Below are 14,322 nucleotides of genomic sequence, written 5' to 3' on the forward strand. Positions count from 1 at the left end.
TCAAGAAACACAATCATATGATTCTTTTGATTTCGTAGTGGAGGGGATAGTATTTCAAAGAGAAACATACAGAAAATTGGTTTAAAAACTTATTAGTAATTATGTGTGCGACTAAAGGACAACTCTGTAGAGCTGGTTCTCTATTTTCACCTTTACAATGGTTTTAGGGATCAAACTCAAGCTGCCAGGCTTGTGATTAGGGGTGCTTGATGCTCTTCCAGAAGACCAGCTCCCAGCATTCAAGCCTGGTGGCTCATAAGCAGTCTGTAACTCCAGCTCTAGCAATACAATGGCTTCTGGCTTCCACAGGCAGCCCCCACACAGGTGGTACACACTCATACCGGCACATAAATAATATAATTAATTTTAAAAGGGAAACTAGGAACTACACATTAAAAGGAGTTAATCAGCAAAAAGTTTAAGAGGACAGGGGAAATGACATAACCAGAAAAAAAAAAGCACTGGCTACATAAGTTTGAGCACCTTAGTTCAAATTCCCAAAACACATGCAAAAAGCTGTTTGAGGTTATGTATACACCTGTAATTGCAGTGATGTGGGGGACAGGATAAAAGCATTGCTGGAGCATGCTGATTGGCAGTCTAGCTCCAGATTCAGTGAGAGCCTGTCTCAAAGGAATAAGGTGGCAAGTATCAGAGCAGACACCTGGCATCTACCTCTGGCCTCCATATGCTTGCATGTGCACATGCACCTACACACCCACTCACCCACTCACTCACTCACGAACATCTCTCACGCATGCAAAATTTAAGCAACTGTAAAGCTGTAAGAAGTCAGAGAAGAAACAGTAGCACAACACACATTATGGCCACAAGAAAAAGCACATTTAGGCTACCTTGGAGGTTGAATTTTAAACTTCTCAAAGACTTCTGGATAAAGTAAGGGAAACACCACCATCTCTTTTAGTGCTGCAATATGAGTGGACAGGCCACCAACACTATCAAATCGTACCTGGAACAAAACAGGACACAGATCTGAGTTAAAATTAAAACACTGCCCTATATCTTCACATCATCCCACAGTCAACTGATTAACTGTAGTATTCCCAATATTTTTTTTTAAATGTTTACTTTGTATGTGTCACCATGTGTAAGTTGGGAATCAAACTCAGGTCCTCTGCAAGAGCAAAAAATGCTAAAAAGGCTGAGCCATCTCTCCAACTCCCCAAAATTTGTTTTTAAAATGTATAAAGATTTAAGTTCCTGATAAGAAAAAAAAATCAGTTTTTTTTAAACTCAAAACAAAAGTGAAGAAAATTATACCTCAAGTCAAGCACAAATTTTAAAATACTCACTGAAGAATCTAGTTGCATTGGATCAACATCAGCAAGGTTTGCTCCAATTTTCATTCGATCTTTATAAATCCCTCTTATTTCGTCTTTCCGAAAATTTAGTGGAAGGCACCTATTAAAAAAACACATGCACACACATGCACAAATACACACACACAAACATATATATAAAGTCACACATCAGATCACCCCCTTCCTAAATTCCATATCACACTATTATTTTTCTTCTTTAAAAATGTTTGGGGTTACCAGCCTGGTCTACAAGAGCTAGTTCCAGGACAGGCTCCAAAGCCACAGAGAAACCCTGTCTCAAAAAACAAAAAACAAAACAAAACAAAAAAAAAATGTTTAGGGTTGGGGAAAATGGCTCAGTGAGTAAAGTACTTGCTGCCAAAATGGAGGACAGGAGTTTAGCGAACTCCCAAATATATTAGAATCTGGGTAGAAGTGGCAGGCCCACCACAATCTCAGGATCCTCGAAGTAAAGATAAGGAATCCCCAGAGCAAGCTGGTTAGCCAGACTAGCCCCAAGACTGAGCCCCTGTTCAGTGAGAGACCCTGTCTCAAAACACAAAGTGGAGACTGACTATGGAACCCACCCAGTGTCAACCCTCAGATTCTACACAAACACATGGACTGGAGTCACTGACCATTTGTGAGCCATCATGTGGCTATAAGGCATGATGGTAGGTGCCCGCAATCCCAACACTTGGAAAATCAGAGGAGTTCAAGATCCTAAACTACCTAAGTTCTAGGCCAGCCTGAGTTATGTTAGACCTTGTCTCAAGAACAATAATCAATCAACCAAACAACCCAACCCTCCTGATTCAAGCATTATTTTCTGCTTGAAAATACTTTATTATTAGAATTCAATATTGCATTCATACCTACCCACCTAGCTATAAACAAGAACAATCCTTGAATTGGCTAGAATGTAGACTTACTACAATTAAAAATAATCTTTCAGTTTCAATTAAAAATTTTCCAATTAGTTTAAAAAATTTAAAATAAAAAATTATTCCCTCAAGCTAATGTTCACCAAGCCAATATTAAAATCTATTACAATCCCCTTTACCACCTTGGTGTCTGTAGAGACCTACTGGGAACAGGACTTCTAAAGGCAAATATATCTGAAAGGCTGTGGTACAAGGCCATTTTTGTGGGCTCTAAGGGCTCCTTTTAAAACTGAAGGTGTTTATGCCTGACATGAAAATGACTCTACTTAGGGCAAGAGATGTGCCAATGTGTATAAAGCCAAAAATAAAACACTGGTTCCTGGAGTCAAACTGAGCTCTAACAGAGGAATCTTGGGTAAGGTGAGTTGGGCTTATGTAAACACATCGGCACTACCTGCCAAATTCTGATGCAACCTTCTTACAAAGACCCAGCATGTGTGTGATACTGAACCCTGACAGATTTAAACTAATGAAAAATCTTATATTTATATAAGTGTGGATTTGTGCTTTTGGACAAAAAATAAAAAAATCTAATATACTGGTCTAGAAAAAAAAAACTAATCATATGTTCTATTCTATCATTTGTCTTAACTATAGATATTTCTAGTTAGGTAGGAGTTTGCTTTGTGTTAAACCTCTGGTGCAACCTTTTAATCTGTTAGGCTGTACTTATTCATAAATTATTCTACTTTCTCAAAATATAAAAAGGTATCTGAGGACCAGTAGCTTGGCTCACAAGTAATTTCTGGAGCCCACACAAGTAGAAGGAAAAACCAACTAAATCAAGTCCTTTGACCTCCACAGGCCATAGCATGCACGTGTCCTGTGCCACAAAACAAATATATAATTGTAAGGAAAATTTATTTTTAAATATATTTGATAGTTTTATAACTCATCCATTCCATCTCTTCTCCCAAATTTTTGTTTTTGTTGAGATCAGTCTTACCACATAGCCCAGGCTGGCCCTAGAATTCTTAAGCCCCAAAGCACTTAAAGGTGCAAGTCACCACACCAGGGTCTGAGCTCACCTGTTAATAGCTCTATTTCGGTTCCTTTTCCTTCTCCTCTCAAAGTGCTCATCTTCAGAAGAGGAAGAGGAAGTAGAGTCACTACTGTGGATTGCGTGCCTTCGCCTAAACAGGGAAAATGAAATCATAATGAGGGAACAGGAAAACGGCAGAGGACATAAGCATCAGAAATATCTAATGATCTAAAAAGACTTGTGTAAACTTAACATATTCTCTAAAACAACAAAGCAAGCTGTGTTGGCTAATTTCTGAGGTAAAGACACAACCAAGAGAAAGGGAAAAAAAAACAAGAGGCTAGAGCTGACCTTCAAATGTTCATTAAGATTAAAGATAATGTCAGCAGTGAGTTCTTAGTCTTGAAACAGGGGCTCTGTGTAGTCTTGACTGAGATGAAACTCACTATGTATATCAGATGGGCCTTAAACTGACCTGCCTGTTTCCCAAGTGCTTGAGAGTAAAGGCCAGTGGCATCAGGCCTGGCTGAACATGCATGCTTAATATTATATAAAGTTTTACATTAGAAATTACCTATTTTTGAAATGACAGGTAATTTTTTAAAAAAAAAAAAACTTTTCTTTTAATCAAAGAAAAAAGCTATCAAGAAAGAAGGGTAAGCAAGATTGCTCACTGGGTAAGGGTGCCTATCATCAAATTCCTGGGACCCATAAAATGAAAGCAGAGAACTGACTTCCTCAAATTGTCCTGACCTTCATATGTGCATAAACACATACACTGGCACATACACTGGCACATAAACATTTGTAAAGTGCTGTGAGGTCTAAGAGTATACCTTAGTAGTAGAATGTTTACTTTTCGACATGAAGGAAGCCCTGGGAAATAGTAAAGAATAAGATGGTGCCAGGCACAGTGGTGCACACCTTTAATCCCAGCACTCAGGAGACAGGCAGGATAATCTCTGTGAGTTCAAGATCAGTGAGTTCCAGGACAGTCAGAGGCACACAGTAAGACCCTGTCTTCAAAAAACAAAAAGTAGTCCGGGCAGTGGTGGCGCACGCCTTTAATCCCAGTATTCAGGAGGCAGAGGTGGGCTGATCTCTGTGAGTTCGAGGCCAGTCTGGTCTACAAGAGCTAGTTCCAGGGACATCTAGGACTGTTACACAGAGAAACCCTGTCTCGAAAAATAGAAAACAAAATAAAAAAAGAATGGTCTTTTATTTAAAATATGTCGTTAACTGTATCACCTAACTGTTAAGCACAGTATGGAACTCCTGTTTTCTTACAAAATAATGTGATTAAGTTCTTAGATTAGTCAGTAAATAAGCCCAGTTCTACAAATACACAGGAAAAATGCCTTTGGACAGAGGCAAAGAATCAAAGAAAGAAAATCTGCCTGAGAAAACTTTAACCATTCTATTTATTGGCTTAGAAGCTACAACTTTCTCTGAGTTAAAATATGAGTAAGCAAGTATTTTCAGACACAAAAGGTTCACAATCTTTTTTCAAAAAATATTTATTTATTTATTTAGTATGCAATATTCTGTCTGTGTATATGTCTGCAGGCCAGAAGAGGGCACCAGACCTCATTACAGATGGTTGTGAGCCACCATGTGGTTGACTGGGAATTGAACTCAGGACCTTTGGAAGAGCAGGCAATGCTCTTAACCACTGAGCCATCTCTCCAGCCCCAGGTTCACAATCTTTTATAAAAGTATCAGTACAATCCATGTCTAGAATCTATCTTTAAAAAGACTGGGCTGGGGGCTGGAGAGATGGCTCAGAGGTTAAGAGCACTGACTGCTCTTCCAGAGGTCCTGAGTTCAATTCCCAGCAACCACATGGTGGCTCACAGCCATCTATAATGAGATCTAGTGCCCTCTTCTGGCATGCAAGCATACATGGAAGGAATGTTGTATACATAATAAATAAATCTTTAAAAAAAATAAAAATAAAAAGACTGGGCTGGAGAAATGCCTTAGAGTTAAGAGCTCTTCCAGAGGACCTGGGTTTGATTATCAGTACACACATAAAGGCTTATAACTGTCTGGACTCTAGTCCCAGGGGATCTGATAACCTCTGTGATCAACAGGTATTACACAAAATATGAATAGATTCATGTACAGGCAAAACACCCACACACATAAAATAAATAAACCTCTATAAAACAGCACAAATCAATTTATGGTCTCTATACCATTCACTGTGATTGTTCATAGTTTTTAACAGGAATGCTAACATCTATGGGTTACATGATAACCCTTGTAAACATTTCTTTAAAAAAATCTGAAATTTCAAACACAAAGGGTCTTTAGAGTTTTAAGTAAGGGCTTGTAAAGACAGACTAAACGAGAAAATAACCCTCTAATAACCTATATACCCAAGACCATTTCTGTGACATCCTGCAGCCAAAATTATCTAGTGTAAGCCTGCATATTTAATAATATTGTCAACACTCTAACATATTCTCACTATATGTAAACTTACCATATATTCATAAAAGCAAAACACATTTCACAGTTTGAAGAAATGTCAGATTTACTGACTGTTTTCCATATACCCATCTGACATATTTATTTCTCACCACCTACTGCTCCAACTAGCATGTGTGGATCCCAGGGCCTTACATATGTTAGGCAAATGCTCTACCAAAGAGATACAGCAACCAGCCTTCTCATTTAATCTTAACTAAAATTCTGGACAATATATATTTGTAGTAGGCTCATTTTACAGTCAGGGTCAGTGAAGTTCAACTGGTTTAAACATCAGAATAAGTCAATGATGTTTAAATTCAAACCTACATCTTTCCCAAAAAGCCAAATCCTACAGTATTGGTGGTTTCTAAGCTTATCTCACAAACCAATGAAAGTTGTAAGCAAACAACAAACCTCGTGGACCAACATAAGGTATTGTTTTGTAAATAAAAGAACCCTGACCCCAAAGGCTTATTTATGAAGTTTGTCACCAGATGGTAAACTATTGAGAGGTAACGAGATCATAAGAATGTTGACATCATCAATGGATTAGTCCATTTATAAATGAATGGACCATTAGAAAGTGAAGTCTAGACTGAGGAAATAGGTCACAGAGAATGTGTCTTTGAAAAATTTCTGAAATGGTCTTGCTAAGTTGACTAGCCTAGCCTTGAACTTGCTCTGTTGCCCAGGTACTGTCAATCCTCTGCTGGGATTAGAGGACCAAACCAACCAGGTCTAGCTTTTAACAGCACTCTAAAGAGTTCACGAGAATACCGAAAATGCAGAATCCTTTCAAGTATAACTGATCTTGCGAAACTAACCTTCCTACTCCCTCATCCTTCAGGGTTAGGTGAAAGGGATGATGAAAAAAGAAAGTCATAATGTCTACTCATGATGCTGACAATATCAGAAAGCCTAAGGACACAACAAATAGACTTATTTTTCCCAAAAGAAATGACTCTTTAACACTTAAAAGTTTCTGCTTGCAGGACCAATGCATGACCAGATCATTTACAGATTGAGAGCTGTTTAAACAGCTGAAATCTATGATTTCATTCTTCTGAAAATTAATATTTTAAAGTTATCTCACGTACCAGTATCATTCTTATTTTCTGTGCTATTTATAAGGCACGTAATACTACTCAAACTCTAGTTATCCTAATTTATCCGAAAATCTTATATTACTCAAGACGGGAAAAAAAGTCTAAGTTACTTCTGTAAACTTAAATCTGAAAGAAAACAACTGTTGGGGTATAAAAGAAAAAGAAATCCTCTAGTGAAAAAGACCACATTTTTTTCTAAAATATAAGAGAAACTATAAAATAGATCCAGAAAAAAGGATGGCCAGTGTCATGATTGAGTCTAGAAGCTATATAACTTAGAATATTTAACATGGTGGGGGTTGATGCTTGTGGTAGTATATAAAGAAAGGCTACAGTCTAAATGTGAAATTTAAATGAAATAATCTTTATAAAATATTTAACATAGAGCCTAAACTATAATATACACCAAGTCAAAGCAGATCTATTATTCAATGTGGTACAATGGAATAAACTATCTTACCAAGTAGTTATTAATACTTTCTATTAATGAAAGCAAAAGCAAAAACAGTCACTGGCAAAGGGAATTAGAGCACTAAATGCAGAGCAGAGCTCTTCCATCTATGAAATTCCAGAATTCCATCCTAATACACTCAATCCAAAGATTCTAGAATCTTGCCATAACATAGTCAATTATGATATCACAAATCAATCACTATTTCAGAACCTAACCTGTTCAGTCGTTTACAATAGGGACTTCTTGGTCCTGTAGAAGATAGTCGGTATCTTGGTCTTGCAGGAGAAGCTGGGCCACTATAAAATATGTTGGGCTTTCTCTGGTGACGAGGTTCTAGAAAAAGAAGTATGAGCATATATAATTTAAAATATACTAAGAAATTTGTTCTTTAAATACTAACAAAAGTGCTGCCTTTCACGAAAATGCTAGTAAGTATGTAAAGAATATTTTATTAATTCATTTATCCGTGGGGTTGATAGTAAAATATGTAGTGGGAGCTGGAGACACAGCTCAGCAGTAAAGAGCACTTGCTTTGAGAAGTCCCAAGCTCCAGTCCAGCACACCAAGTGACGCACAACCACCTGTACTCAGATTACAGGGATTCAACACCCTTTTGGCCTCCATGGGCACTTGTGTGAAGGTGCAGTGAACTCATGGACTCATACTGACACACATAAACAAGTATAAATTACGTATAGGACAACCAAGATACACACACACACACTAGCCATATATAATTATTACTATTATACATGTATAACAGAGTTTCCCCTGACCATAAAAGCTCACAAGTTATTGATGTTTGGTATTAACAAAAATCAAAAGCATCTTATCTTTATAAACATAAGATTAGAAAAAAAAAGATAAAAGATAAAAATCTCAAAAGAGGTCAGATATTTTTGTTCAAGGCAATATTTAACTTTTTATATTTAACCAGATGGTGGTGGTGCCTTTAATCTCAGCATTTAGGAGGCAGAGGCAGGGAGTAAGTTCAAGGCCAGCCTGGTCTACATAGGGAGTTCCAGAACAGCCAAGACTGTTACACAGATAACCCATCTTGAAAAATCAAAAAGAAAGGAAGGAAGGAAGGAAGGAAGGAAGGAAGGAAGGAAGGAAGGAAGGAAGGAGAGGAAGGAATGACAATGGGATAAACTACCTTTTCATATCTAATTTAGAATAGAGTAACAACAATGAACAAACCAGGGCTGGTGAGATGAACTGCTACAAAGACTGCCTGACAACATGAGTATGAGATGCGTCCGCAAGACCTACATAGTAGAAGGTAACTGATTTCACCCCCGTGTGCACCACGGCATGTGCACACACACACCACACAGAATAGGTAAGTGCAATAAAAAAATGTTTAAGAAAGAAATAACAGGACAGGAAAAGTAAGGTACTACAAATCTTTCTCCTGAAAGATCACTGCAGTACTTACTTTCCAGTGGTGCTTGGTAGTAAACAGTTGCTTTTCTCTGCCTAAGATAGTATCGTTTTTGATTATCTTCTTCTCCATCTTCATCATCTTCATCATCTTCTTCATCTTCACCATCATCCTCCTCTTGCTCTTCACCCTCTTCAGATGATTCTATAATTAGGAATATACACAGGGGCCAATGAAATGTCCCAGCAGGTAAGAGTAACTGCCACCAAACTGACAAACTGAGTTCTATGCCCAGAACCCACAAAGTCAGAAAAACCAAGCCCTGCAAATTGTCCTCTGACCTCCACATGCACTTAGCACCCCCACCCAAAAGAAACACAATAAAAGTTTACAAAAGAAATGCATCCAATACACTCACCAGAAGGTTAACAATTTTTAACACTGGGAGCTAGGAGAGAAAGAGATCTCCCAGGGAAGAAGGGATCATTTAAAACTTTACCTACTTTTCCATTACTCATAGACAGAATTTGCAACATTAAGAACTTTTCAAAATTAAAGTAAAAATTATAGAATTAAAACTTAGAAGTCAGGTTTGGAAGCACATGCCTTTAATTCCAGTACTCAGGAGACAGAGGCAAACAATTCTCTACAAATTTGAGGGACTCCAGCCTGGTCTATATAGTAAGTACCAGGCCACCAAGGCATAAAGTGAGACTCTCAAAAACAAAAACAAAAAACTAGAAGAAAAAGTTAAATTAAAAAGTTAAAACTAATGCTAGTAAATACCACATTAAATTTTACAATGTTCTCAGAAATCTCGACACAAGCCAACTTGACCTAAACTCTCAAGTTCATGTAGCATACTGAGAGGTTTTAATACCCTAGACACAAAAGCTTACCTGTTAAAACTTAATGCTTCCTAGTTCTCTGGCTATGGGAATTACATGAATCTAATCAATGCTTTTATGATAATGATAAGATAGCCTCCACCGATGTTTAAAATATATTTCAGAAAACTGCTTTCACTCAAGAAAAAACAGAATATGTTAAGCTTCAAAATTAGTAGTAATATTAACTTTAATAGATGGATGGTGGTAGTGCACGCCTTTAATCCCAGCACTTTAGGCAGAGGCAGGCAGATCTCTGTGAGTTCAAGATCACCCTGGTCTACAGAGTGAGCTTCAGAGTTACAGAGAAACCCTATCTTGAAAAGCCAAAAGAATAAATTAATAACAATTTTAATCATTTTAACTAAGATTGAGATATATGATAAACTAACTGTAGTTTTATTATATAAGTAAATCAATTATTACCTTAAAACTGTTGATTTTAGTTACTTTCTCCAACAAAACACACTATCCTGTTTTGAGCTCTCCCTTGTCAACACTTCTTTAAATTATAACCACAACTACTGCAAACTACAATAAATGTCAATCTGAGGGCTGGAGAGGTGGCTCAGAGGTTAAAAGCACTGACTGCACTTCTAGTGGTCCTGAGTTCAATTCCCAGCAACCACTTGGTGGCTCACCACCATCTGTAATGAGATCTGGTGCCCTCTACTGGCTTATAGAATATATGTAGGTAGATTACTGTATATGTAATAAATAAATAAATCTTAAAAAAAAGTCAATCTGAATAATAAAGCGATTTCTTACTAAGTTAAAAATGCTTAAATTTGAAGCCAGAAAAACAGATTTCAACAACAACAACAACTAACCCACACTGCCGTCTTGGTTATCAGTTGTTTCTTCATCGGCCTGTTGAATAGCCTTCCGCTTTCCTCTTGTGTACATATAAGGATTGCTCTACAAATGTTCAAATAAAATCCATTAACATTTAGTGTATGTTCACACAAAAATTATTCTTTAAAGGAAGACATAAGTATAAACAAATTCTAGCAGCAATTTTTGAATATAACAAATGTTGAACAAAATGATTAATTAGTACCCTTAAATGGATTATACACTAAACAGATTAAGTCACCACCGAATCTTACCTCTTCTGCTTCATTAAACACTCCCAAATTTTCGAGGTTTTTCATCCGCTGTCTACGCATCTTTTTCATGTCATCCATCTTCTGAAGTACAGCTTCGGCAGTGCTTTAAAAATAATAATAAAAATATTTCAGCAAGAAGCACTGACTTAACTTGGTAAAATATTTAAACACTTCTTTCCATTAACTTAAACACATACATAGAATAAAGGTTACCAAAAACCATTCTCCTGCATGTTTCACATAAATCAAACAGATTACAGTATTCAGGACTGGGTCAGGGGTATAGCTCAATGGTATTGCACTTCCCTGGCATACACAAAATATTCAAGCCCTAAAAGGGAAAAGGGAGGCGGGAGTCATGGTGGTGGCAGATACCTTTGGTCCTAGTACTTAGGAAGCAGAAGCAGGCAAATCTCTGAGTTCAAGGGCAGCTAGCTACCTTTGTGTGTTTTTGTGTGTGTTGCGTGTGGGGGGATGCTAGTAAAAACTCACACTCCGTCTCTAATATAGATCGTTCCAGATACATAGTTTTGATCTTAAGCATTTGTACTTACTTTGTTATAAGCTTGTCAAATAGCACAGACTGGTTCACAGTACTGTAACGACTTCTAATCCTACAACTTCTTCGAACTTCAACATCTCCATTCTGTTCACGCAAATGTTCTGTACTCTGAGCAATGTTTCTATTCCTCAACGAATGAGTAACTGAAATAACTTTGTCTTCATAGATATGTACAGAAAAACAGATTTCAAATAAGCATTAGCAAAACTTGAAAATGCACAGGACAGCTACTTTAATATAGCAAAATTATACCACCTCAAACTTGTTTTTCTAGAAAAAAATTTGTTACAACACATCCCTATGGTATGAGCTAATGCACTTCAGAGAAGAAATGTCATATAAAGACTTGTATCAGACAGTTTAAAGCAGCTTGCGATAGCTCCAAACTAAAACTCAAGTCTATCAAAAGAGGATGAGATACAGCCAGGTGCAGCAGAGCACGCCTGCAATCCCCACCATCAAGAAGCTCAGGCAGATCCTGAGTTTTTTAAAAGATCAACCTGGGTAGTAAATCATGGTATATTCATCTAACAGAATCCTACCCAGCTACAAAAGTAGCAACATAGACAATACTTAAAATTAATTTTGCTGAATGAAATGATAAAAAATATCCTGTATGATTTAGCTTACATAAACCTCTAGGTAATGCAAACTAATCTATAGCAACAGAAAACAAGCCAGGCAGTGGTGGTGCACACCTTTAACCTCAGCATTTAGGAAGCAGAGGCAGGTGGATCTCTGTGAGTTCTAGGCCACTCTGGTCTATAGAGCTAGTTTCAGGACAGCTAGGGCTACTCAGAGAAACCCTGTCTCTGCAGGAGCAAAAAAGAACATTGATGATTACTTCGGAAGCAGAGGGCAAGGCAGGAACTGGAAGAGTCAAGATAGGTTCTTAAGAGTGTCTTAGTCACTGTTCTGTTGCTGTAAAGAGACAGCATGACCAAGGCAACTCATTAACCCCCCCACCCAAAAGAAACATGGAAGCATTTAACTGGGGGATTGCTTAGTTTAAGAGGTTTAGTCCATTATTATCATGGCCTGGAGCATGATGGCATGCAGGCAGTTTGCTGAAGCAGTAGCTAAGAGCATCTTATTCAGTAGATGGAGAAAGGGAGAGACACTAGTCCTGCCTTGAGCTTTTGAAACCTCTAAAGCCCACCCCCAGTGTCAGTTACGATTCTCCTAAGGCCACATCTTCTAATCCTAATTCTATCAGAGTTCCACTCCCTGGAGATTTAGCATTCGAACATAGGAGCCTATAGGGGCCACTCTTATTCAAACCACCACAGGAGTTTGAAGAAACTTTTAAGGGTAAAGGGTATTTTTATTATATTAGTATATAATGGCTTCTTTTACATACTATGTCAAACCTAACAAAGTACACACTTTATGCACAGGCTATTAAATGTGCTCCAATAAACCTATAAACATCATGAATCATGTTTTAAAAAGCTGAAGTGCTGTTAGCACAACTTACCTTCTTTGCACTCTTCTTTTTTTTTATCAGCCTGCTGTCGAGCCAACTGCCTATATAAAAATATGTTAAATGAATTAAGAATAAAATTGACAAGATATTTAAATCCTACATTCTATACAACAAACTGAAGTGGAAAGTTAAGTCAAAAAAGAAATTCAAGGGCGCTGGAGAGATGGGTCAGTGGTTAAGAGCATTGCCTGCTCTTCCAAAGGTCCCAGCAACCACATGGTGGCTCACAACCATCTGTAAAGAGGTCTGGTGCCCTCTTCTGGCCTGCAGACATGCACACAGACAGAATATTGTATACATAATAAATAAATAAATATATTAAAAAAAACTCAAGACACTTAAAAAATCCAAGAAACATTGAAAACATCTACATGTTATGATTAAACAAATGTCTATTTTGAATTCAATGATTAATCCATTTATTTTTGGGTTTTTGAGACAGGGTCTCACATTGTAGCCCAGGCTATATGTGAACTAATGTCAATACTCCTGATTAGCCTTCATTTTTATTTACCTTTATTTACGTGTTTGTGCATGTGGAGTCCAGAAAAAAGTGTTGGAGGGAAGGGAAGGGGAGGGGAGGCAGAATTTTTAATAATAATAATAATAATAATAATAAAAGGTGTTGGATAGTCTGAAGCTGAAGTTACAGACTATTATGAGACTCCTTACATGGCTGATAGGCATTGCATTTGGGTCTTAGCTGCAGAGAAATATCTCCAGCCCCAGTGTGCACTACCACACTGCCTACTAACTCATAGACAAACAGAAAAATCAAGTCAAAGCATCTTATTTGATATAAGAAGTGAAATTCTTGGACTAAATCTTTAAGTAGTTGAAGGAAACACTGCATAAAAGCATGTTTCACACGTAACCACAGCAATCTCATAACCTTGAGAAATTTGCAATTCTAAAGAGATATGTTAATTGTTTTCTAAGAACAGTTGCTTGCTTGAAACTAATCCCTGCATTTGAGAAACTGGATCAAGCAGATCACCAGGGAGTGTTCACAAACTAAGAAAGCCAAGGCACACAGATTTCTGGGTTCAAGGCCATCCTGGACATAACAAGGACAGCCAGGGCTTTACAGAGGGACCTTGTCTCAAAAAGTAAATCATGAGGGGCTGGAGAGATGGCTCAGTGGTTAAGAGCACTGACTGCTCTTCCTGAGGACCCAGGTTCAATTCCCAGCACCCACATGGCAGCTCATAACTGTCTGAAAATCCAGTTCCAGGGGACACCTTCACACCAATGCACATAAAATAAAAGTTAAATAAATCATAAAAAAATTTTTAAAAAGTAAATCATGAATAAAAACAAAGGGATAATCATGAGTTCAAGGCCAGCTTTAAGTGCATAATGAATTTAAAGTGAGGTTCAAGTAGAGAATTGTCTGAAACTAAACACCCACTCTATGCCCCCCCAAAAAGTATAGAGAGTCTACTGAATGGGGTGGGAGGAATCCAAGCCTAAAAAAATAGAACTCCATCATATTTCAAATCCTATGAATATTAGCTTAAATTTATTGGCATTATTCTTTATAAGCACAAACATTATTCTTTAAAATGAAATGAGGGCTAGAAATACAGTTCAGGGGTTTAAAAAAGAAAC

The 14,322-nt window shown here is 37.4% G+C and overlaps 1 protein-coding gene across 3 annotated transcripts in view; it reads right to left on the bottom strand.

Annotated features, from left to right (window-relative positions):
* Window positions 1-14,322, bottom strand: part of Atad2 (ATPase family AAA domain containing 2) — a 42,570-nt gene that overhangs the window by 19,768 nt on the left and 8,480 nt on the right. For all 3 annotated transcript variants that reach the window (XM_038343416.2, XM_042055706.1, XM_038343417.2), the window contains exons 3-11: window positions 12,703-12,752; window positions 11,218-11,383; window positions 10,664-10,766; window positions 10,385-10,472; window positions 8,722-8,871; window positions 7,499-7,616; window positions 3,295-3,399; window positions 1,314-1,422; window positions 855-970 (exon numbers count right to left, since the gene is read on the bottom strand). In XM_038343416.2, coding sequence (XP_038199344.1) covers window positions 855-970; window positions 1,314-1,422; window positions 3,295-3,399; window positions 7,499-7,616; window positions 8,722-8,871; window positions 10,385-10,472; window positions 10,664-10,766; window positions 11,218-11,383; window positions 12,703-12,752 — 1,005 coding nt within the window. The remainder of the gene's footprint in view (window positions 1-854; window positions 971-1,313; window positions 1,423-3,294; window positions 3,400-7,498; window positions 7,617-8,721; window positions 8,872-10,384; window positions 10,473-10,663; window positions 10,767-11,217; window positions 11,384-12,702; window positions 12,753-14,322) is intronic.

This window comes from Arvicola amphibius, chromosome 9, assembly GCF_903992535.2.
Source record: "Arvicola amphibius chromosome 9, mArvAmp1.2, whole genome shotgun sequence".
NCBI classification, from domain to species: domain Eukaryota; kingdom Metazoa; phylum Chordata; class Mammalia; order Rodentia; family Cricetidae; genus Arvicola; species Arvicola amphibius.